This window comes from Astatotilapia calliptera, chromosome 3 (genome assembly GCF_900246225.1).
Source record: "Astatotilapia calliptera chromosome 3, fAstCal1.2, whole genome shotgun sequence".
Lineage (NCBI taxonomy): Eukaryota > Metazoa > Chordata > Actinopteri > Cichliformes > Cichlidae > Astatotilapia > Astatotilapia calliptera.
The window spans coordinates 44,450,736-44,475,223 of NC_039304.1; the positions used below are offsets into that span (position 1 = coordinate 44,450,736).

Sequence of the window (24,488 nt, forward strand, 5' to 3'; positions counted from 1 at the left end):
GGAACTGCACAGTGTCTCGTCTTCTGGTTTTACTAAACTGGCAGTTGAGTTCTGTTCTTCTGACTGTTTATATTTTGTTTTCTTAAATCTCTCAGTTTACAGACACTGTTTTTGTCCGGCGTCTGGACTTTTCTTTTCTCACCACTGCTCGTCAGCAGGAGTGAGTTTTAATTTCACTTGCTTGATTACCCATCTTAATTATGTATTTACTTATTTTTGTTTAAGTAATACATACACAATACAGCTGCTATCACCTTCGCTGGTATTAGAGACGAGAGTGGTTGCTCACACGCCCTTCTACTTTCGGACTATTTCCAAAAGCGGTGTGAACTTTACGAGACGGAACTCGACCGTTCTCTCAACTCACCAGCACGTCAGTGAATAGCAGTAAAAGAAAAACACAGTAGGAGCAGCTCAGTCTCTTATTGGACCGTGAAAAGTCAGCTTGCTCCGTTAGTTACAACAATACACACACATACATTCACATTCACACTTATTCGCGCGATCGGAACCCTTATAATAAGGGGAGCTGCCAGTCTTTCTGTAGACGAGCTACTTATTCCCTTGACCCAGCTGGGGGAGCTACCCAGAGCTCCAAACCTAACCCACAAGAGTGGGGAGCCTCCAGTCGACGAGCTCCAAGCTACCAGCCGACGAGCTACTTTAAACCCACAGAAGTGGGGAGCTTCCAGTCGCGACGAGCTACTTTCGCTATTTTAAATTCCCTGAATTTAAAATACGATTTTACGCAAGATTGTGTCAGTGTGTCTGTATCTACCTGGTCAGTGTCGCCGGGTCTGGTCCACCTCGATCGGGCCCCACCACCGTGGGTCGCTTTCTAAGAACGTTGGCCAAGACTCGAATTTAACGCCCTTGGTCTTTGACCACACACCTAGTGTGTGGGCTGTCGACAGACGAGCAACGTGGACTGGTCACGGAGATGGGACACGATGGAGGCGATCCGGCTCGAAGGACCAAGAAATGTTGGGGGAAAACTCTGTAAAAGACCCAGGAGAAATAAAGACACAATGAGACAAAGTTACTTTCTTTATCAAACGTGTACACGGGTGAGCTGCTAAGGACAACTCACACCATGCACAGTGGCTTGGTAATTTTTATAGGAAAGACAGTGAGAACAGGATAAGAAAATACAAAACAAATAAAATAAACAACTCCATATGTGGCGCTAGTCTCGTCAGCAGAGAGCTGGGAGAAGGCTGTGAGAGATAAAACAATCTAAAACAATATGTCCCAGAAACAAGATGTCTTTGCTGGGAAAGTCTAAAAAGATCATTCTAAACTAATCTAACCATAGGCAAAGGGCAGACAAAAGGCATCTTTGTACATTTAAAAGAAGGTAAAGAAACATAGAATCATTTTTCCTGTAACAGTCCCATATGAAGAGGACCCACTGCTTCAACCCTGTCACCCGGTAGAGAAACTGCTGTGGTGTCTCACTTTCATCTTTTCTGGCACACATTAATTCTTGAAAGAGTTCTGTACTATTTTTCTCTCTCAGGTGGGCATGGAGAAACCCCTTCAGTTCAACATATCTTTAAAAGTTCCAGGCCTTAATATCCTGAGCGCTCCATGAACTATCTCTGCATCAGGGAAGCCTTCTCTGCGTCGACCTCTTGCTGACCCAGGCCCGCTGGACCCACCGTCTTAGCAACCATGGATCAGTCTCGGCTCCAACTTTCAGCTCGTATCAGCTCCCGTCCTGGTCCCAGATGTCATTTTTGGATCAGTATCAACTGCAAGGCGTCGACAATCCTGGACGAGCCCCCAGGATTTGTTATGGGTCCCAAGGATGAAGACCATGATGACAAATATGTTACCTGTAAAAGCAGGTGAAGAGCGGAGTAAGGAAGACACCATGTGTCTCTGTATTCCTCCAGATTGTGTCTGAGTCTGATTTATTTCACACAAACAAATGCTATATAAACACTACCATGAGCTTTCAATATATAATTCAGCAGGTTCATCATTCACATCAATTACATTTACTTATATCCTCAGTGAAATATACTCTCTTTACTGGTTCATTTTCTCTAATTAACATCTTCTTTCATAACAGTTACTTTCCTTACTCATATCAATAAACACATCACATTGTCTTCTACAGTGTCTTACTGGCTAAACAGTTCAATAACAGTGTCAGTTTTGGCCGGCGATCATAGGTTCTGTCCAATAATATCCCTGGTCTCCATTAAAAACAGCAAAACAGTAAATATATGACTAGGGATGAATACCGGTATCCGGTGCCATGATGGCACCGGTTCCTACATAAACGGTAGTAACCAGACAGAAAAGCAGCGCACATTTCGGTGCTTTATTGCGGTGCTTTATTTCGGTGCTTTTTTTCCTGAGCTGTGATACACTTTAGATTCTAACCAATCATTATACGTTTCCGAGGATAGTAGGCGGGTCCAGGTACATACGTTCTTTTAGATCAGAGCTACAGATTAAAAATGCCCAAGGCGAAGCGGTCAAAAGTCTGGCTATACTTCACAGCAAAAGATGCAAACTCAGCAGCCTGCTACAAGTGCTTTAATCAGATACTGCAATACTGTCAAAGGAGGTAACACCTCAAATCTGATGAAACGCCTGGTGACGCATAGCGTTTTTTTAAAAGCCGAGAAATGCGCCGTATTTGATAGCTTGCTGAGACCTCACACCGTGTACATCTACTGAAGGTGTGGTGCCTGTTATCGGACCTGGAATTAGCAACATCCCCCAAAAACACGAAGAGTAGAGTCCTGGCCCCTAGCCCTGCCAGTGTAGCAGAAATGATGACGGACGAAGATGGCAGCAGCCGTTCTTCTCTGCGTGAGTAGCTTAATGTTGTTCGTGTGTAATTCACGTTGAGTACGCTAACCATGTTATTACATTAATGCATGTAAGGTGAACTAGCAAACATCATCATAGCTACATGAGTATAATTCCCTGGAAGCACAGGCAGACGCAAGTGGTTTTCTGTCACTGGTTTATTTGAAGACTTCTCTCCAAAGCTACCGTGAAAACTATACAGCATTAACAAAATAAAACTCGGCGTAAGACACAGCACTAAAAATAACACTGTACAACAAACACGATTGTGAGGAGAAAATTGTTAGAAGGCAAAGAAACTTACAACTTAGATATCTATTTTTTTACATGCGCATGGGCGGTCACTGCTCAACCGATGTGACACAGAAAAACCGCCCAGGGCATTCAGAACATCCTTTATTTATACTTAAAGCAAGTTTCCACAGCAGTAGGAGTGGCATGTATGGAACTGATAATTTTTCCTTAGAAGGAGAAAACCTTTCGCTTATCTGCTGAAAAAGGAGGTACCTTTGTATGTATAGAAATTCAGACTTTCCCATAAAAGGAGAGAGAGAGAGAGAGAGAGAGAGAGAGAGCCAGCTTGTCTGTTAAAACAGGAGGTATGGTATCGTATGTCACCGCATTCCTCTACACATATGGCTTCAATCTCTCTTCCTGTGTTGGTTCCAATTCACAAGCTCTTCTTCCTTTAAATGAAGCTACAACTAAGCATCATCACAAAACTAAAAAATCTCTCATCAACGATAAATCAATAAATACCTCGTTGGCTGCATGCTGCAAAAAGGGAATTAGCTGCCGTTCTTCTGAGGTTTCCTTTAACCGTTTAACTGTGTGGTACCTCACAGGGGTACCACAACAACATCATCCAGGTAGAAAACAGCATATGCAATTTGAGGAAGCAGGTACCGCTCCATGAGGTGCTGAAAAATGGCCGAGGCTTCAAATAAGCCAAACGGAAGTGTGACGAATTGGTACGAACCATACAGCGTGGAGAAGGCCGTTTTTGTCTTTGGACTCTACAGATAAGGGAATATGCCAGTAAGCGTTGGTTAAATCCAGCATCATAAAATAAGACAAGCAGTGCTTAACCAGTCCAGGTCAACTCAGGCATTGGACAAGCATCAAACCATGAGACCTTGTTCACTTTCTGATAATCATCACCAATGTTCCCTCTAAACTGCGCGTGTGCTCAATTGCGCACTGCTGGCACGGTCTCTGTGCAGAAAAAATCCGTGTTGCACATAAAATAAAATTCTAACCGGAATTGAAATTAAAGTGAATACGTTAACAATTCTGTTTTTCAGTGTTAGTCAGTAAGTGACTGGCTGCTCCAGTATGGGATTAGAACAATGGCACCTCATCCCATAGTCCAGCCAATCACGTGATTCAAATTCGTATATGCGCAGCTAATCAACGTCGTTGACAGGCTATGACAGCGTCCTTATGTGCCGAAACCGGTGTTTTAGCTAGCAAAGTGGCGTGGCTAATGTGGAGTGAAGCCACGTTAATGACAACGTGTACAACCATTGGAGATGTGAGCAGGACAGATGGAACAAGTGACGTAAAAAGAGTGGACTTTATACCAGGTTTCAAATTGTGTTGATAGGCCACATAAAAAACAGAGTTGTGATTAAAAAAAAATCCAGTGTTTGGTTTTCTTCCAGAATATTGTTGTTTACATTTACTGGGGGAAGAAATGGTAAAAACGTCATTTTATAAAGAAAACGTTATAAAGCACTCTCCGCCTGTGAGCAAAGACAAAACCAAAACACCCCACCCTTTCCCATTGGTCAAAAAATGTACCATGCCGACCAATCAAAACATGGCATTTGGTTGTTAAGAAACGGAAGTTGTTAAGAAGAGGAAAATTTAGGAGTGACGGCAGTGTTTTGAGATGTGAGAGATTTGCAACGTTTAGCGCAAATCTTGTATAGTTAGTGTGTAGTGTAGTCAATAGTTTTGTTGTGTGTGTCAGAACAATGAGGCGGCTGCTAAATGTTACAGGAGTGATACATCTCCTGTTGTCAGGCCTGCAGGTATCAGGCTTTTGATGTTCTCCTTTATCTCATAGTGGACAGAAATTATTTTTTGGAGAGGCACAAATAATTTGTGTGGCATCAGATTTGATGCAGAACACCTGATTGTTCTGTAAATAGTTTGAAATGTTTGTTTAAAAAAAATCCCATAGCAGCATTTTTAGGTAAACAGCTGCAAAAATCTTTGTTGTTTGCAATACTCAGTAACTTTTTTGAAGAAGTAACTATATAATTAATTGCCCAGCATTGGTCTTTATATATTGTATTTTGCAGAGAGAGTTACAAAGTTTCAAAGTGGTGCTCCATGAGAGTCCTGTAGACGAGCAGCAGCACAATCCTGCATTGCAACTGCAAACCGCTGTTGCAATGCAGGAACATCTGCTTTATTGGAATGTGTGAGATGTTAACCACAATGACTCTTAAAAACACTGTCTCAAAGCTTCATGCCAACAGCATGTTTTTAAGAAAAATCAAACATATGTTCTTTCAAGATCATTTTAGAGTTTTTAATGAGCTGCAGGATCCTTCTTCAGTGTGAGTGGAGAACAGCCAAGTCGCCTCCTGTGATAAACCTCCACATGTACCACTGAAAACAGTTAAATTAGTTTGAATCGGAAATAATGGGTCAAACTACTTGTTCTGAGACCATTTCTTTATTTTTCACACCAAACTGTTTAATAAGATAAACTCTACACAGACTTCATCAAATATAACTAACACTTTAACATTATCAGGATTTCATAATACAAACTTCAAATCAACAAGAAAACAGCTGCAGAACATGTGGAAACCAGTTCAGCTTGAGTTTCAAATATAACTAACACTTTAACTTTCAACATTTCTTTGCTGCCACTGTGAATAAGATTGTGTTCTTTGCCTAATTGAATAAAGGTTACACTGACTCACTGCTCCATCTTCTGGTACAAACTGGCATTACATGGAAGTACAGCCCAAAACCAGTTCAGCTTGAGTTTCTTTTTTTCTGGACATAAAGTCACAGCAGGTGTTTTTTCAAAGCTGGTGGACAGATTTAGTTCATTTTGGAGGTTTTAAGAGCAACTGCTGTGAAAATATTTGTAGTTTTGGGAGAAAATGATTTAAGAGAAGATTTTACAACAGCAAAAGGTTAAATATGAATGAAGGGTTGAAATTTAACAGAGGTAACACATTAAATGAATACATTAAAAAAAAGTTAATTTTGGAAACACTAAGAAAGTTCAAATGAAAGAAATTGAAATATATATCCATATCTGCAATTCTGATACATTATTGGTTTGGTAAAAAAGACATTCCTATAACTTTAATAATACAGTAACAAGTACAACTACTAAACACTACTGTGTCCTAAGGGAACAAAGATTAAAATGTAACAGGGATAATTTTAGAGAATTAAAATCCCTCAAAGGAAAAAAATTAACTTGATATGCATATCTAGACATGCAGCTTCCTAAATGTAACATTCAGGATTATTCACTGCAGCTCCAGAAATCAGAGCTACCTCATCAGATCCAAGTGTGGCATCAGCTGACACTCTTTACAGGAGATTCCATCTGAACTCTGTGGAGCCTGATCTCAAGGTTTTTAAGTCTGACCCTGAAACCAGAAGAGGATCTTTCTCTCTCTTCAGATTCATTGTGATCCAGTGATTTCAGTCCTGCATGATCAGGCTGATGTTTGCACAGAGCAGATAATGAAGTGAAGGTTTTTGCACATTGGTAACAGTGAAACAGTTTATTTACAGCGTGGGATCGTTTGTGTTCGGAGTATGCACTGAGATTCCTGAAGCTCTTGTCACACTGGTCACAGCTGAAGTTCACTTCCATGTGTGTACGTTCATGTTTGTTACGATGACCTGATTGTGAGAAGCTTTTGTCACAGTGTCTGCACTTGTATGGTGTCCCTCCTGCAGTGGTGAAGGATGACCCACACTGGTCACAGATGTGCTTTTTGACCACACTGTGGAAGAGTTCATGTTTTTTAATGTACTTGGTGTGTGGAAGCCTCTCCCACATTCTTTGCAGTAGTTCATTTTGTCTCCAGTGTGGCTACGTTGATGTGGTTTTAGGTCCCGTTCGTGATTGGAGGTTTTTCCACAAAGGTTAAAGAGAAACGCTTGCCCACCACCACAGTGACGACAGGGTTGAGAAATGGATCCATGTTCTTTGCTCCACTCCTAAACAAAGACATTGTAAATCAGGGAATTCCTTCAACGTTTTTATCCTGAACGTCGCCTGAAATAAAAAGCATCTCTGCCAACGTCCAATTACATTTTACTGTTTACACTATAAAACTCAGGTTACTTCTTCATTTTTCCAAACAGTTCATTCAGTATAACTCCATAAGTTTACTGATCAGACTTTTTCCAAACAATCAGGTTAAAATTACAAGATAAAAAATCAATACATCCTCACAGTAACTGCACTTGTAGAGTTACTTTCTGGAGTGGATCTGTTGGTGTTTTTTCAGCTGATTTGGAGCTTTAAAAGTCTTCTCACACAGGTCACATTTATAAGGTCTCTCCTCAGTGTGTTGTTGTAACTGTGCATCTGTTGCAAACAGTTTCCCACACTGATCACAGCAGGAAACATCATTTCCAGTGTGAATCCGTAGGTGAATATTTCGGTACCGTTTGTCACTGAAACTTTTTCCACAAAAGTCGCAGCTCTACGCCTTAATTCCAGAGTGGGTAACTAGATGCCTGTGTAAGTCGCTATTTAGAGCAAAAGCCTTACCACACAACTCACAGTTGTGTGCTTTAAGTCCACTGTGGATGAGTTGGTGTTTTTTTAAGGTTCCAGCCTGGGTAAAAGACTTTCCACACAAGTCACAGCTGTAAGGTTTAACTCCACTGTGGATGAGTTGGTGTTTTTTCAAGTGTCCAGCCTGGGTAAAAGACTTTCCACACAAGTCACAGCTGTAAGGTTTAAATCCACTGTGGATGAGTTGGTGTTTTTTCAAGTGTCCAGCCTGGGTAAAAGACTTTCCACACAAGTCACAGCTGTAAGGTTTAAATCCACTGTGGATGAGTTGGTGTTTTTTCAAGTCTCCAGCCTGGGTAAAAGACTTTCCACACAAGTCACAGCTGTAAGGTTTAACTCCACTGTGGATGAGTTGGTGTTTTTTCAAGTGTCCATCCAGGGTAAAAGACTTTCCACACAAGTCACAGCTGTAAGGTTTAACTCCACTGTGGATGAGTTGGTGTTTTTTCAAGTGTCCAGCCTGGGTAAAAGACTTTCCACACAAGTCACAGCTGTAAGGTTTAACTCCACTGTGGATGAGTTGGTGTTTTTTCAAGTCTCCAGACTGGGTAAAAGACTTTCCACACAAGTCACAGCTGTAAGGTTTAAATCCACTGTGGATGAGTTGGTGTTTTTTTAAGGTTCCAGCCTGGGTAAAAGACTTTCCACACAAGTTACAGCTGTAAGGTTGAACTCCACTGTGGATGAGTTGGTGTTTTTTCAAGTGTCCAGCCACGGTAAAAGACTTTCCACACAAGTTACAGCTGTAAGGTTTAACTCCACTGTGGATGAGTTGGTGTTTTTTTAAGGTTCCAGACTGGGTAAAAGACTTTCCACACAAGTCACAGCTGTAAGGTTTAAATCCACTGTGGATGAGTTGGTGTTTTTTTAAGGTTCCAGCCTGGGTAAAAGACTTTCCACACAAGTTACAGCTGTAAGGTTGAACTCCACTGTGGATGAGTTGGTGTTTTTTCAAGTGTCCAGCCACGGTAAAAGACTTTCCACACAAGTCACAGCTGTAAGGTTTAAATCCACTGTGGATGAGTTGGTGTTTTTTCAAGTCTCCAGCCTGGGTAAAAGACTTTCCACACAAGTCACAGCTGTAAGGTTTAAATCCACTGTGGATGAGTTGGTGTTTTTTCAAGTCTCCAGCCTGGGTAAAAGACTTTCCACACAAGTCACAGCTGTAAGGTTTAACTCCACTGTGGATGAGTTGGTGTTTTTTCAAGTCTCCAGCCAGGGTAAAAGACTTTCCACACAAGTCACAGCTGTAAGGTTTAACTCCACTGTGGATGAGTTGGTGTTTTTTCAAGTCTCCAGCCAGGGTAAAAGACTTTCCACACAAGTCACAGCTGTAAGGTTTAACTCCACTGTGGATGAGTTGGTGTGTTTTTAGGCTTCCAGCCACGGTAAAAGACTTTCCACACAAGTCACAGCTGTAAGGTTTAACTCCACTGTGGATGACTTGGTGTGTTTTTAGGTGTCCAGCCTGGGTAAAAGACTTTCCACACAAGTCACAGCTGTAAGGTTTAACTCCACTGTGGATGAGTTGGTGTTTTTTCAAGCGTCCAGCCTGGGTAAAAGACTTTCCACACAAGTCACAGCTGTAAGGTTTAAATCCACTGTGGATGAGTTGGTGTTTTTTCAAGTGTCCAGCCTGGGTAAAAGACTTTCCACACAAGTCACAGCTGTAAGGTTTAACTCCACTGTGGATGAGTTGGTGTTTTTTTAAGGTTCCAGCCTGGGTAAAAGACTTTCCACACAAGTCACAGCTGTAAGGTTTAACTCCACTGTGGATGAGTTGGTGTGTTTTTAGGCTTCCAGCCAGGGTAAAAGACTTTCCACACAAGTCACAGCTGTAAGGTTTAACTCCACTGTGGATGACTTGGTGTGTTTTTAGGTGTCCAGCCTGGGTAAAAGACTTTCCACCCTCATCACAGCTGTAGGTTTTCTTTCCTTTTCTTCTGTGAGGTTTGTCGGCCTCCTGAGAGCGCTGACTTCTTGCTCCATGTTGGTCCTGCAGTGACAGAGATACAAACAGAGGCAGTGAGTGAAATGCAGTCGTGGAACAAACTGAAACTCCCTCCATTGGTTGAATCAAACATGTCAACAAACACATTGTTGGTGTGTTTCCACCACCTTCTGGTGGCAGTATCACATTACAATGATGTGCTACAATGAGAGTTGTAATGAAAATGACATTATTGAAGAAATATTGATCAGCAGAGAAAATCTTTTACGCATAAGAAATTTCAAGTTCAACTGATGATATTGTTGTTTCAATGTGTGCTTATAAAATATGATCTTTGTATTTTCTTGTAACTTCTGTTACAAGAAATTAGAACTCTGAACAATATTTAAACTCCATTCAGAGTTACATACCATAAAATAATACTTTATGATTAACATAACAGTTTGATTGCTCTAATTACCTGTATTTACCTTGTGACATATTACAGGGCAAATTACATTCTGGGTACAGTTACATCACAAAACATCAACTGTGAACACCTTATGTTACCGTGGCGTTTAAGTCCATGGGAATTATGAGTGTCTACTCCCAAATTCCCATCCGGGCTACATTATTATCGGTTCATGGTATCGCTTAACTTTTACGAGTATGAGTACACACACATTTCACAGTATCGGCCCCGATACCCGATACCAGTATCGGTATCGGTGCATCCCTAATTGTAACTGTGATATTTTTCTCACCTTTTGTGTTGAAGTCATTGATTGTTTCCTCTGTAGTGGCTGAGCTGAGTCCAAATGGATGAAATTGTTCCTCCGTTGCACCACCAGACTCTTCTCCTCCTGTTAATCACCTGGGGGACACACACACAGCAGGATTTGTAAAAAGAGTTTTGATAAACACAATGCTGGACAGCAATGCTGTCATGTACACAAATACAGTGGGGCAAAAAAGTATTTAGTCTTTCCTTTATCCTGGTGCATGCTTGATACGGCACATGTGCATTCAGTGCTGCCATGTCAATCATGTTATAAAACACGGCAACTGGCCAGCGCCATTCTTTCCCAACCTGGAAGCAACACGAGGCAGCTCGTGTATCGATGTTACCAAACAAAGGCGTCCAGCCTGGAGAGCAGCTGTGAGACGAGCTGACGTGCAGTTCTATTCCATCTCCAAATATCTGTTGGTGCTCCAGACATTTTCATTCCGGTAAGTTCTAAATATGTTCATATCAATCTTTATAGCCTATTAGTTTTATTTTCGATGCGCTCTGAGCTCATAGCAAATTAGAACAAACATCCTACTGAGTGATTTTGCAGAACTACCTTCTATTTATAGAGTTGCTAATTATTTGGCATTATTGCAGCAAACCAGCCTATTAAATGGATGAATCACATCGTGACTGGGTTCCAGTGCTACACAAGGGACCTGCTTCAAACATACCACCATGCCAATCAGATTACTTCTTCCATGTGAGGGTGAAGAGGTGGCCCTTCAGGATAAGATGGTGAAGGTTTGCTGCGTTTGGTGAACAGTGTGATAATAAAACGAGGGAAAAATGAAACCTGCTCCTGTTAAATATTCTTAAGTCTTGTGCTGTTAAAATTGCTGTATTTTTTTCAAAAGATACAGTAAATAAAGTAATGTTTGTAGTGAATGATATCATGTAAACACTCATGATTTTGTGTAAACATTTTGTCATTTGTAAACTATAAAATCATTTTTCTTCTTTGGCTCTCAGCTAAGGCGGTCGCACTTTTCTCCTCTCCTCCTCACCCTTATCTTCCCTGCTTAGCCTCTATGTCCTTGTCTGTTTCGTGTGCATTACTTTCCCTGGAATAGACTCACACGGTCGTTCTCTAAAACCTAAAAGAGAATTATGGATTTGATTAACTGGTCTCTGAATGCTATTGACACCCTTTTCTCAACGAGAAGTCTGGGCTCGGGAGAGCCCGAGTGCCCTGGAGGGACTTTCCCTGCCGGATACACGATGGACGGGTGGCAGAACTGGAGAGTCATGTGTCTGGCGGGACTGTCGATCGAGGACGCTGAAGATATCTATCTATTCGGAACCATGATAGCAGGGTTCGTGCTGATCGGAGTTGGCTTGGCCCTGGTTTATCGGAGAAATAAGAGAGCGGAACCGGCTGTTCAAACCCCCCCAAGGCTGCCCGCTGGAATTGAAGAGATGAGACGAGGCGCGACCTCTCACAACGAACGTAATATGGTCAACACCTTGGAGATGCTTACAGCTGCTGTGAAGGCTCAAAGCAACAACATTGAGCGTATGGGGGAATACATCAGAGAGAGGCCTGCTCAAAATGAGACCCTTGAGCGACAGCTGGACGACATCACGGAATGGATCACTGCAGCTTTGAGGTCTCAGAATCAAAAGAATGACAACACCACGGAACAGAAGTTTGATACCAAAAAAAAAAAAAAAAAAAAAAAAAAAAAAGAAGTTTGATACCATCATGGGGAGGATCGTGGCTCTCCAACGGGAGCTCGAGAGGCCAGTGTCGGAGTGTTAGGGCAGCCAAAAATTCTCCTGGGCTGCTCGCATGGAAATTTACAAAATCAACATTGAGATTGCGGACCCCCATAACGGCGCCAGCTGCAGGCCCAAGGCTGGAGCCGAACAATCACTCCCTGATAACGACTGTGTTACGGCTATTCTTCCCGTCCCATGCAAGGACACCTGGATTGGCTGGAGGACTGTTTACTTAGCCTGATAGGCCGAAGGACACTGTCTCAGCTAAACTATGGACACGCACACACACACACTTACACTGATAAGCACTCACTCATCCCCCCTCCCTTTCCAACGCCTTCGATGCTTGTGCCCTACCGGGGAAGATAGCAGTCAACTGGACCAGCACAGACATGCTGCAGGACCGGATGCGCTGTCTACACCGGCTCTCTCTTACCCTTTACCCGCCCCTGTTGCTTGTCTTGTGTTTCTATGGTGTATTGATAGTCATGTGCTTTTGTGCTGAGGTGTTTTTTCTGTTATCAAACTGTTCTCCCACTAGGAGCTCAGTCTGAGTGGAGTTTTTTTTCTCCTCCTCTTACCTCATATAGTGTATTTTCGTTGTTTTTTCCTATCAGCCTACCTTCTGACATGTCTGCCCAATGTGATGCTTGTGTAAAGTTGGTCAGAAGGTTCCTTTGTGAGTGCGCATGCGCCATTGGCGTGCTGCCTGCTGTAACCCCTAATTTCCCTCAGGATGAATAAAGTATTCTGATTCTGATAAATGCCATGGATTCTACACTGTAACTGATGTGATGTTCTATAAGGTGGTTTCAATAAAATTTAAAAAAGAGGCAAAAATTAGTTTGTTTCTTTATTCAACTTTTGAACAGTGGGACTCAGTCAGTATATATTCAGTAAATGCAAATTATTTACACGGCAGTGCACTACAGGCATAAATCTAGACCCCTAGATAAAACATTATGGGTCATTCCCACAACCCACAGCTTTACTGTGTACCAGCACAGTATCCAATAGCGGTGACAACTCCTCCAAAGTAGCAGGTGGGATTTTTCTTTTTTGAGGACGGCTCCTTTTACCTTTCAATACAGATGTTCTGTTTATGTTTTGAACAAGAGCCTTTTTTTGGGCAGCTGAAGATGCAGGTTCATCTGTAACAGTCCTTATGCCACAGATCAACATTGTTGCTTCTACATTAAACAAAAGAGCAGCGACATGGGTGCAGGTCTCTGCGACTCCGGCCATACAGCTGCAGTGGGCGACTTCAACCTTCCCTGTGATGCTCACAGTGACCCATGGCTGCGATGCTGGTTCATTCAGTCTTTGAGAGTGCAGGACCTGAAACACACACAGACAAAGTTCATTTAAAGACAAGAACTATGAGCCAAGGCCGACACAAATGTGTTTTATCTACTTTATCATAAATGTAACAAAGTGTTTAGAAAGTTAGCACATACATGTAATTTTTCATTTCTTTATGTGTCCATCTATAGAACGCTGCATGTTATAGTGTAAATCTGCCTGTTCTCTGTCAGAAACCTGCCTGCAGAAAATGAACCTAAAGTATGTAATGCAAGGATGTCATCACTTTAGAGATGGAGAAAGCATAAAGTGACAATTATGAATCACTTAATATGATAAGGAGATTCTGCAGGTCATTGATCAATGTATAAAACTAAAATAAAATGTATTTTTAGTGACACAGGATACAAACATGGAAGCAAGATGTGTAATTAGGATTATTTATAATAAATATGAATAGTGCAATTTCTTTAACCATAAAGAATAACAATCCTTCAGGACAATGTCACATCAATGCACTGAACTCACTATGTTATCCATCTAACAGCCTCCACATGTTCTCACTGTAATTTCCCCTCATGAATGAATTTATGCTGCACTAATGTGAATGTTTGCAGGGAAATCAAACGCGTTTCACTCGCAGTACTCGAGCTGACTTACCTTTGTTTGAATGACGACTTGTACGCGCTGATTCCACAGACAAGGTCCGAAAATATGTCAGGCTACGTCAGTAGCGGTTGGTCTTCAGGGTTTCTACTCCACGGCCGTATTTCATACGGGTCCACATTTCCAATGCACGCTATTTTCTGCAAGTACCGCCACTTCGCCTCTGGACGCAATCGGTCTCTATACAGTCCATTCTCTTTTGAGCTGCTTTTAAGCATCTTTCTTGTAGTCGTCGTTCCAACACAGTGTGTTTGTTTTGATTCGTAGACCCCGAAAACGACGCTGCGCTCCCACAATGCTTTGTGGCGTGACGTCAACTCCAAAGCCCTATGAAGTCCTATTCTACAGGCTGATTGCCCTTGTCACTACCCGATCCGTACCGGAAACCCGATCGGTACCCCGCATGCGCAAATCTTACGTCACTTCCTCTCTTTGCCAACATTGCGACATTCAATATGTTTGAATGATATGGTTAGCGCCCAGTTAGCTCCTAGCATTTCTCAGCAGCTCTGCCTCCTTTTCGACTACCAGGACATTTAAACAATGAATAATCCGTATCCGCAACAAATTTTTGCTTTTCTCCTCAACAGAAAGCGTTCCCCGATTGAACAACAGCGCCGTAAAATAAGAAGAATGGTGCCTAATGACAGAGTTAATAATACAGACTTTATAATATGTCACGTGAAGATTCAGCAGCCAGATGAAGTGTTTACTGGCAATTGACAGTGATAGCGGACATTATCATCACTTTTCCAACAATCCTCTCCACACCGACAAGCATAAACACACTCGATTATCACTAAATCAAATTTAACACACGTTTGTAATGACGCTAATTCAGTTTACAATAGGGTTCATTCGCTCAGTCAGCAGGTGGCGGTGTCCTCGTACACTGGGGAGTACACTGCCATTAAACGAACAGAAGAAGAAGAAAACCCCTGCACATGCGCGGTACGGATCGGGTAGACCCGATTTGTACGGTCTGACTTTGCACATGCGCAGTAAGGATCGGGAGTCCCGATCTGTCACTATCTTTTAATTTTTTTATTTTTGTCTACATTATATTAAATGTTTCATTATCGGAAACATGTTAAGAGATACTTGTTATTTTTAACATCTTAACAGATACTCTGACCTGTAACTATCGTAAAATGCTTCGACCGGAAGTAGACACCTTTCGCACATGCGGGGTACCGATCGGGTTTCCGGTACGGATCGGGTAGTGACAAGAGCACCTGGCTGCAGCCACTGTGGAGCTCCACAGTAACCGGATACACGTGACCTCCACACTAACCGGAAACACGTGACCTCCACACTAGCCGTAAACACGCATGGATACCGTGGAAGTCATGCAAGTTGATCGCAAAGGTTGGTTAAGTCTTTATGAAACACTTTTTTTGCGTTACAAAAACATTCCTCCTTATTTTAATGTTTTTTCATCGTGCTCCATGGCAGAGAAACACACAGATATGCTTTTTCCTGGGCCTGGTTTAAGTAAGAGAGCTGGATTAACGGCTTCTGTGGGCGAGAAGAAGCAAAAAACACATTTTGCATTAGAGTATGATTTATTGTTGGCGTCAGAGATGCAAAATAACGAATACTTCAATACTGTACTTAAGTAGAATTTTCTGGTATCTTTACTTTACTGCTGTACTTTTTTGTGCCTACTGTATACTTCTTTATACTTCTACTTCTCACATTTTAGCACGCGTATCTGTACTTTGTAATGCGTACATTTGTAAATCAGCCCCCCGCACGCGTGCTTTGGACGCAAGATTACTTCAATATTTTGTACATAAATTATACTTTAGACCCTGTACTTCTTACTTCGACTTGACTAAAAAGTCGAGTCAGTGCTTTTTAAACAGAGGTATCTAAACTGTTAGCGTCAACACTGTAAATTTCATCACAAACAGATTTATATATTTATCAATACTTCTATTCGTCATTCTTTTCTGTACAGCTTTTTTATTGCCCAGATTTTAGTTAGCCCCTGTTCAATTGACTGTTATATGTCAATAGAAACATGTCTCACAAATTAAAGTGTCTTGTAAAATATTTGTGGGTTTTTTTCAAGAATTTTCTTCCCAAATCTATTACATGCCAACTGTAAATTCTTATTTCTGCTAAAACCTTAACTTAAATGTATATATGGTGTTTATCTGTTTCTCTCTCTGTTTTAGATGCACATATCAATCCGGAATTCGGGCTTAAAGCCAGAATTGCAGGAATGCAACACGTGTTGCAGAGGACTCTTTCACTGCCCTCTGTGCCCCACTTTCAGCCCTACTGTCAGGGCAAAGATTGAGGAGCATCTAAGTGTGCATATAAAAAAATGCTTTGCCTTTCAAAGGTATGTTTGTATTAAATATACTTTATAGTTATAAATATGCACTTTTTTTAAGCACTTCTGCAGTATCTTTGTTGACATAAAAGTTGCTGTTGATATTGTACAGTTCAGTGCATTCATCTGCAACAAAAATAGTGTTTTTATAAAATGTATTTTTATTTACTTTTCACCACTTTTCTTGACATAACTTTTGTGATCCATACCATTTTGCTTTCATTATTGAGGTTGGCTTGGATGTTTTTGTTAACATGTACAATCTGATTGTTACACAAATTGATTGCATTCTATACAACTACATTTAAATTACGTCTGTTTGTTTGTTTGTTTGTTTGTTTTTCTCTCTTACAGATAAAATGATATGCCGGTGCAGGCTGGCTTGTAGGACAACAGGACACTTTCACTGCCCTGTCTGTAAGATTACAATCATACGGCGTGGGGATATGGCAAGGCATTTATTGTCTTGTCAGCATTCTTCAATGCCAAGTCAGCCACTATTATCAGGACTGCTCCCCTCTGAACTGTCCGAGGAGACCCGTATTCCTCCGGCAGTACTCTTCGAGGAGCCCCGTCTCCCCCCCAAGGTTTTGTCTTTGGTATCTGAACCATTTTCTGAGTCTTTGTTAGAACATTCATATGCTCCACCCTCTGTGTTCAATAAAACTGCAGCTGATGGAAAGTCCATGAAAATGACATGCCCTCACTGTGACCTTACTCTTCGTAGCTCTGGCAAGCTATTTGCACACTGGAGAGAGGAAGCCAAAGCTGTGCTTGAAGGACAACACGTGCCCATTTTCAGACTGAAAAAGCGCAAGTTCCAGGAAGTCAGTCAGGTCAGTATTCACTTTAAACAGTAGTGTAATTACATGGTTAGTGACATTTGAATAACTGTTGTAGCGACTTCCACAGTCGCTACAGGCCGGGGCTGGAGCCTGCCTATTTGCCTGACGCGCTGTCAACTTTACGCAATAATGCGAGAGATGGAATTGTTTGCTTGTTTATTAAAGTGCTTTAAGAGTTTACAGAGTAATATCATCAGCTCCTGATTCAGACTCTTACAACATCACAGGCTCTAATAAACGAAGCGAAACATGTAGTGCAGCGGTCAACAAAAACTACGGCTACCGAGCCCTCCTCTCTGTCAAAATCAAAACCCATGAATGACAGACTGACAACGCCCATTTATGTCACCGCTAGCACCCACGTGACTCCCATAACAACCAAACAAATAAAAACCCAGTGATCATCAAAATTCAATACATTCAATTATGGCTCCTACAACTGTTAAAAAAACTGTTCTGCAACAGAGAAATAACTGTTTTCATCCCCATTTGCCTGACACAGGAGCCAGCAGTTGTTGAAGATCTGTGTCCTGCTGTGCAGTGGGTTGTCCAAAATAAGGCACTTTTCCGTGGACATGTAACAATGCCAAAATATCTGTCCTTAAATCAAGGGGACCAGCAGAGGGTCTTAAGAGACATGTCAGAGGAAGAAGACACTGGAGCAAGGGACTTGTTCCTCGTTGTTTTTCAGTTTGCAGAGGACATGGAGCTCTTTTTGAAAGCATGTGCTGATGAGCAGGGGCTAAGGGTCAGTGCTATGACATGTAATGGACAAATGAAGGCACTGGCTGTGTTTGTTTGTTTGTTTAATATGTTGTTGTTTTTTTGTTTTGTTTTTTACGTAGTACAAAATTCAAATTAAACTTATTTCAAAATGTTGTTCACTTTATTCTGTGTCCATACTTATAATAAAGGATTACAGTGTAACAGCATTAAATGTAACAGCATTTTTTTTGAAGTTGTAATTTCAAAATAAAAAGCTTATTGTTGATATTAACAGTAAGAATTGTAATCAATAATATTTTTATACATTTTAAACATTAACACTGGGCTCTATCCTGGCCAATTGTGGACACTTCACTTATTCTTTTTTTTGACTACTGGGCCCTATTTCAGGAAGCCGGTTTAGAAAACTCAGAGTGAAAAACGATACTCAGGGTTGAGTAACCCCGAACTGTCCAACTCGGAATATTCGGTTTCAGAAAGGCTGATAACAAGTAGTTCAATCAACGCGGAGTTGCTTTAACCCCAAGTGAAGCGCGCGGACGAGGATACATAAAGCCCTGATAAGCGGAGCACAGATTAAGCGAGTCACCATGGAGACGGAGGGAAAGAAGGCGCGGTCAATGTATTTCACAGCGCTTGAGGCCGAAATTCTGATGGCAGCATATGCCGATAACATGCAAATTCCGCGGAAAAAAGTAACACAGCCACAGCTGCAAAAGAAAGGGAGCATGCATGGCAAAACATAGCCGACAGAGTCAATGCGTGAGTGTTAATATAAACATTGATCTAGGGATTTCCACCCATTTAACACGTTATTTTATCATATGTTATTTTATTTGTTATTTTATACATTTTATTTTGTGACGTGATGTGAGCGCAGGTGCAACCCAACAGGCCCCAAACGTGCCTGGCAGCAAGTAAAAATGAAATATAAAAATATAGTCCAAACAGGTAAGGTGTAATTGTATTATGAGCCATAGTGCTTGGTCTGTTTGTCCCACGTAAATCAATTGCAGTTAGAGGCTACATTAATTTTCTTTCTGTAAGCACTTTTTGAAATTATCTGAGCACATTACAAGTACACATTTGCTTACTCTGCTCAAATGTGGCCCGTTATAGCCAACAGAAAAAAAGCGGAGGCCCGAAAAACAGGTGGGGGTCCTCCACCACCACCACTCACAGAGGCTGAGCAGTTGGCCCTCAGCCAAAACAGTGGGCGCCCTGTGGCCGAAGGCATCTCTGCGGGGACATCCTCTGAGTCAATAACCCCGCAAGACACAAGTGCCTACATAAGAGGTAAATTCAAAATAATACATGATGTGCATACATCCTTTCTTCACAGTCACCTTTGCAGTGCTGCTCATTCATTTGATAAACTCTTTACCATAATGAATTATTTTGTAGTGAAGTTATTTTCCTACTGATTTTGCCTTCCCTCAGTCTTGGTTGTCTTTGAGAGCATAATGACAATGAAGTGTAAGGTGATTGGTATGTTTGTTAATTGCCATTTGGTCCCTTGTAAGTTATAAGTGACCTGTATAAACCTCATATTCTATCAGTTGATGGTGGTGGTGTACTGCATCTGGTGCAGCCTCCTGTTGAGCCAGACCAACATGCAGTTGTGAGTAATACTCCACAGATTATATGAGTTTACAGTAGAACAGCAATGTTGTTAATTTCCTTACTACAGGAAAATAATGAAGAAACATTGACAGCTGTTACAGAGGAGGAAGCAACAGAGACACTTTATGAGGTTTACATCTTTTAATACTTTGTGTACAGGAAACACAGGCGACCAATAAAGCCAGTTGAACAAAAAATCTGTTTTTCCGTCTTTCAACATGTTGAGGTGATGGGTCAAAAGAAATGATTGTGACATATGGTGTCTCTGACTGCGCTTCCATCTTGTATGTCCGTGGGAGGGTCAGGATGTTCATGGTTTGGATCACTGCTGATGTTTGGTTCAGAAGGACAGTGTTCTCCTCTAATTGTGGCAATGTTGTGAAGAATCACACATGCAACAATAATGTCACATGCCCTTTCTGGGGTGACCCTGAGTCTTTGCAGGCACTGGAACCGGGCCTTAAGCATTCCGATAGTCATTTCAATTCTGGCTCTTGTCCTGCAATTAGCCAGATTATATCGCTGCTGTGGGCCCGGTTCAGGGTCAGGGTAAGGGGTAAGCAAATAGGGTAAACATGGATACCCCCTATCACCAAGCAAGTAGCCAGTGAACTCTCCTAAGACAGAAGGGTACACTTCAGTTCAAATGTCCCTGAAGCAATTGGTCTTTATATATTTTAAAGTATTCTCAACTCACCATGTCCAAATTTTGTGCTCAGTGTACATTCACGGAATATTTGTGAGTCATGAACAGAGCCTGGCCACTTGGCTTCCACATTTGTGATAATGTTGGCAGCATCACATATGATCTTCACAGTGCAGAGAACACAAATTAGCATCCATCACCATGATGAAATAATTTGTTAGTTTGAAATGCTACAGGGAACTATGTACCTGTACATTAATGCTGTGGAAAGACTTCCTGTTCACATAGTCTCCTTCATTTACTAAAGGAGCAATGATTGGAATGTGAGTGCCATCTGTACAGCCAATCACGCCTGGGAACCGTAAAAATAAATGTAAAATTTAAGTAGTAGTTCAAATATCACCACATCATAAATTAAGTTTTGGTCATCCTGATACCTGCAATTTTGTGGAATCCCTCTTTGATGAATCTTGTGGGTCTGTGACCGGGGAACACCACAGATGAGTGCAGGAGACGTTTCAGTGCAACTGTAACATTCCTGACTGCCCGACAGACGGTAGCCTTGGAAACGTGCTCAGCGTCACCAATATTATACAGAAAGCTCCCGTTTGCAAAAAACCGAAGTGCAATACAAATAATATGTACAGAACTGAGAGAATGTCCGCGATGTGTCACATGCGTAATATATGGCCTGAGGATGTTATTCAAATAACTTATAGATTGTGCTGAGAAACGGTAACGTTCGCACAGAAAATCATCAGGAAATGATAAAATGTCCAAACGCGCTCTAATCACTCTCTCCCGGCGGAGAGCTCTGCGGAGGATTTGGGCTTCACGATCTACTGGCTCTTCAAGGAAGGGACACGCCATGTCTGACACTTCCTACTGTCAGGTTTCCGACAAAGGGGCGGAGACAGTCAGGGTTAGTTGAAGTAAACCTGCTAGGGGGCAGGTTAGCTTCACGGCATGTGTCGTCATAGTGACTCATTCAGGCTTCAGCTGAACTCGCTTTGTGAAACCGAAAACCCAGAGTTTTCGTTAACTCAGGGTATACTTACTCAGTTTTTCCACTAAACCGGCTTCCTGAAACAGGGCCCTGCACTGCAGTGGACCAAAACAATGACACGGGTTTGATCTTAAGGATCTAATAGTTGTGTGTGTTGTGCATGACATTGCCACACAAATATGTATTTGCAAGATAGAGTAGAATAAATTATGACGCATGAAATATTACATAGGCTGCAGTGAATTTCTGTGGATGCAGCCTATTGAGCTTTAAGTTTCCCAGTCAAACTTAGCTTTGACGCACCTGCTAACAACACTTTTACTCTTTTACATTTCATAACAAGACACCATAGCCAAAATATTAACAAAATATATATTATTAAAAAATTCAAAGCTGCAGCACATACAGCAACAAACATCGTTAGTAAATGTGTCCTGGAGTTTATGCAGGTGCAGAAAGTGCTGCTGCTGTAAGTAAGCCTAACAGCTTACAGATCACTTATTTTTCTGGAAAGATGGTAGGAAAGGCATCACTGCTCATTTCTACAGTCTCCCAGATCTTGGAATACAATCCCTTTGTACCATGAAACCACTTCGCAGTACTATGAGTCCACTAAAACCTATAAAGAGAGTGATCCTGGAAGAAATGGGGCACACACTAGTGACCTCAACAATTGCAAGACAGCCTTTTCCCCGATGCTCAGATGGGGAATAAAAGGAAGTTTCATGAAAACATTAGGACTTTATCACCGTTTTATCTGAAAAGTTAATGGTAATATATAACCTAATTGGCTATAAAGAGTAAAAAATTTAGATACAATTTTGATTTTGATGAAAAGGACTGGTGCTATTTTAAAGAGTCACGTCGGTAAAAGTAGATAAATGTTTTAAGAAACATTTTATAGCATTTTGTGAACATACACAAAAAGTGGCCATTTTTGGCAACAAACAAGCTGAGAGAGTTTTATATTTTTGGCTCTCCTTGAACAAAAATAATAGTGCATAATAATCAATGTTGATGTTAATCAATTAGATGTCCCAGACACTACTATTAATAATACAGCGGTGCCTCGTTTATCGCTGGTGTTACGTTCAAAAAATAACCCGCGGTAGGTGAAATCCATGAAGTAGCCAACTTTATTTTTTACAATTATTACAGATGTTAAGACTGTAAAACCCCTCACTACATGCTTTATACACTTTTCTCAGACAGGAATGAACATTTTCACACTTTTCTCTTTTGTTTAAACACTCTTAGAGTTCAAACCTTTGTAGAAACACAAGTCCAGTATTATGGAATGAAACCTAAAGGTGCATTTGAGGGTGCAAAACGTTTCGTCGGCATTGTTGTGTTTGTTTGGGAGAAAGCTTCCAAACATACAGTACAGCACTTCAGAGTTACACTGCTAGCATCAAAGATTTATGTAAATTCGACAAGCTAAACGCATTCTGTACTGTACAGCAGGAGTCCCCAACCTTTTTGCGCCACAGACCACTTTAATGTCAGACAATATTTTCAGGGAACGACCTTTAAGGTGTCGCGGATAAATACAACAAAAGAATAAAAAAAAGAAACTGTGGTATTTTGTAAATGTAATAATAAACGTGACTTGAGCTGTGCGCCAATAACAATGACAGTGACATCCTCCTCTCTGCTTCTTAACGCTATCTGGTCGCTATGGTAACGCGTAAATAGTTCTTTCAAAATAAGACACACAACTACAACCATACATTTCACACCGGAGGATCAACTCTCGCGGAACGGTACCAAAAGACTCACGGACCGGGACCGGTCCGTGGGCCTATTAGGGACCGCTCCTGTACAGGAGACACTGGACTAGATTGATTGACAATGGTCTACAGCAATCAGAACGCACAACGCGATGTACTGTAAAAAAATAAAGAAATCAGCGAAACAGCAAGTGTCACTTTTGGCCACGAACAATTTAGGGGATGGTGAATTTTTTTGAACAAACCCAGAGTGTTAAAACCCCCCACTTAAAACCATTTTTATTTCTCAGCAGCATCAATAGGGACAAAAACGCAATTTAGTTTTCGATGTCAAAGTCGATTTAACCGAAGTTACGTGTTTCCGGTTACTGTGGAGGTCACGTGTTTCCGGTTACTGTGGAGCTCCACAGTGCCTGCAGCCAGACCCTTCTCGGTAGTGACAGCCCTCCCCCACGCTTGTACCCGTGGCTTCCTGTCCTGGGGGTTGGCTCTTCTCCTGCCCTGCACCCTTTGTTCATATTCAAAGACTATTTTTCTGTATGTATTCTTACCCCATAGCAACCGCCAGATTATAATGTTGCAGACAATCACAAACTCTACAGTCTGTCTAACTCCAGTGTATACCAAGCAATCTATTATTCTTAACAGCAACAACATAAACTGAACCCACATTAAAGTTGGCTCGGTGATTACCTTTAGATGAGCCCACAAACCGAGAGAAACTCCGTGATGAAGCTGGAAGTCTTAAGAAACAGATCAGGGAGCAGAGACCCACGTGGTTCACGCTGATCTCGGCTACGATCCAGGACACAAGGGTGTGCAGATCGATGCAGAAATTAATCCCAACGTTGGCAGTGGTATATGTTCCTGTAAGTTTACTACTTTACTCCCGTTTCATGAAAAAGCAGCTCTCTGCTCGACTCCTCTCCTGCACACACACTTTGCTCCGCCTCCTTTTCCGGCTCTGCTGTGATTTGTTGCTGTGCGGTCACGTGACTAAGCAGACCAACGTAACCATGTGGGGTGTTATTTCAAAAGTAGCGCCTATCTCCTTTTCCTAAACTCTTTTTCTTGCCCTCGTTGGAAACGTCATCGTGGGAAGGAGATTTGCTAAGGACTCAGGGAAAGAGAGGACCGGTGCTGAGAATTGGAACAGCCTTAGGCTGTATCCCAATTCAGGTTCTGCAGCCCTAAAGTACGCAGCCTTAACGGTCCACAAGGGCCGCGTACTCAAAGACCGCTAAGGCCGGAAGTGCGAGGCTTGTGAAATACCGGTCGATCTCCGTCGCGCTGCCCAGGTTGCCTAGCAACCATGATACTAACCGCTGGAAACGTTTCATACAGCTTTGTTTGAGAGAAATGAAGGAGAACATATTTTGTTCATTTGTTCGTTTGTTTCTACACGAGCTTTGTGTGATTTAATAAGTATCTGAGGCTGAGACCACATGACTGTAAAACATGATTGTTGGGCTTCATTTCTGTACTGAACAGTCATTTTAAGATCAGCTAGTAAATAACAATTATGTTGTTCATG

At 41.6% G+C, this 24,488-nt stretch overlaps 1 protein-coding gene across 1 annotated transcript; it reads right to left on the bottom strand.

Annotated features, from left to right (window-relative positions):
* Positions 1 to 6,858: 6,858 nt before the first annotated feature.
* LOC113010507 (zinc finger protein 271-like) lies at positions 6,859 to 24,149 on the bottom strand. The gene is made up of 4 exons (XM_026149597.1): positions 23,648 to 24,149; positions 10,319 to 10,428; positions 8,410 to 9,620; positions 6,859 to 7,485 (listed from the first exon to the last, which is right to left on the bottom strand). Exons 2-4 carry the CDS (start codon positions 10,334 to 10,336, stop codon positions 7,296 to 7,298), a joined length of 1,419 nt encoding a protein of 472 aa, XP_026005382.1. The 5' UTR covers positions 10,337 to 10,428; positions 23,648 to 24,149; the 3' UTR covers positions 6,859 to 7,295.
* Between the last annotated feature and the right edge of the window lie 339 nt (positions 24,150 to 24,488).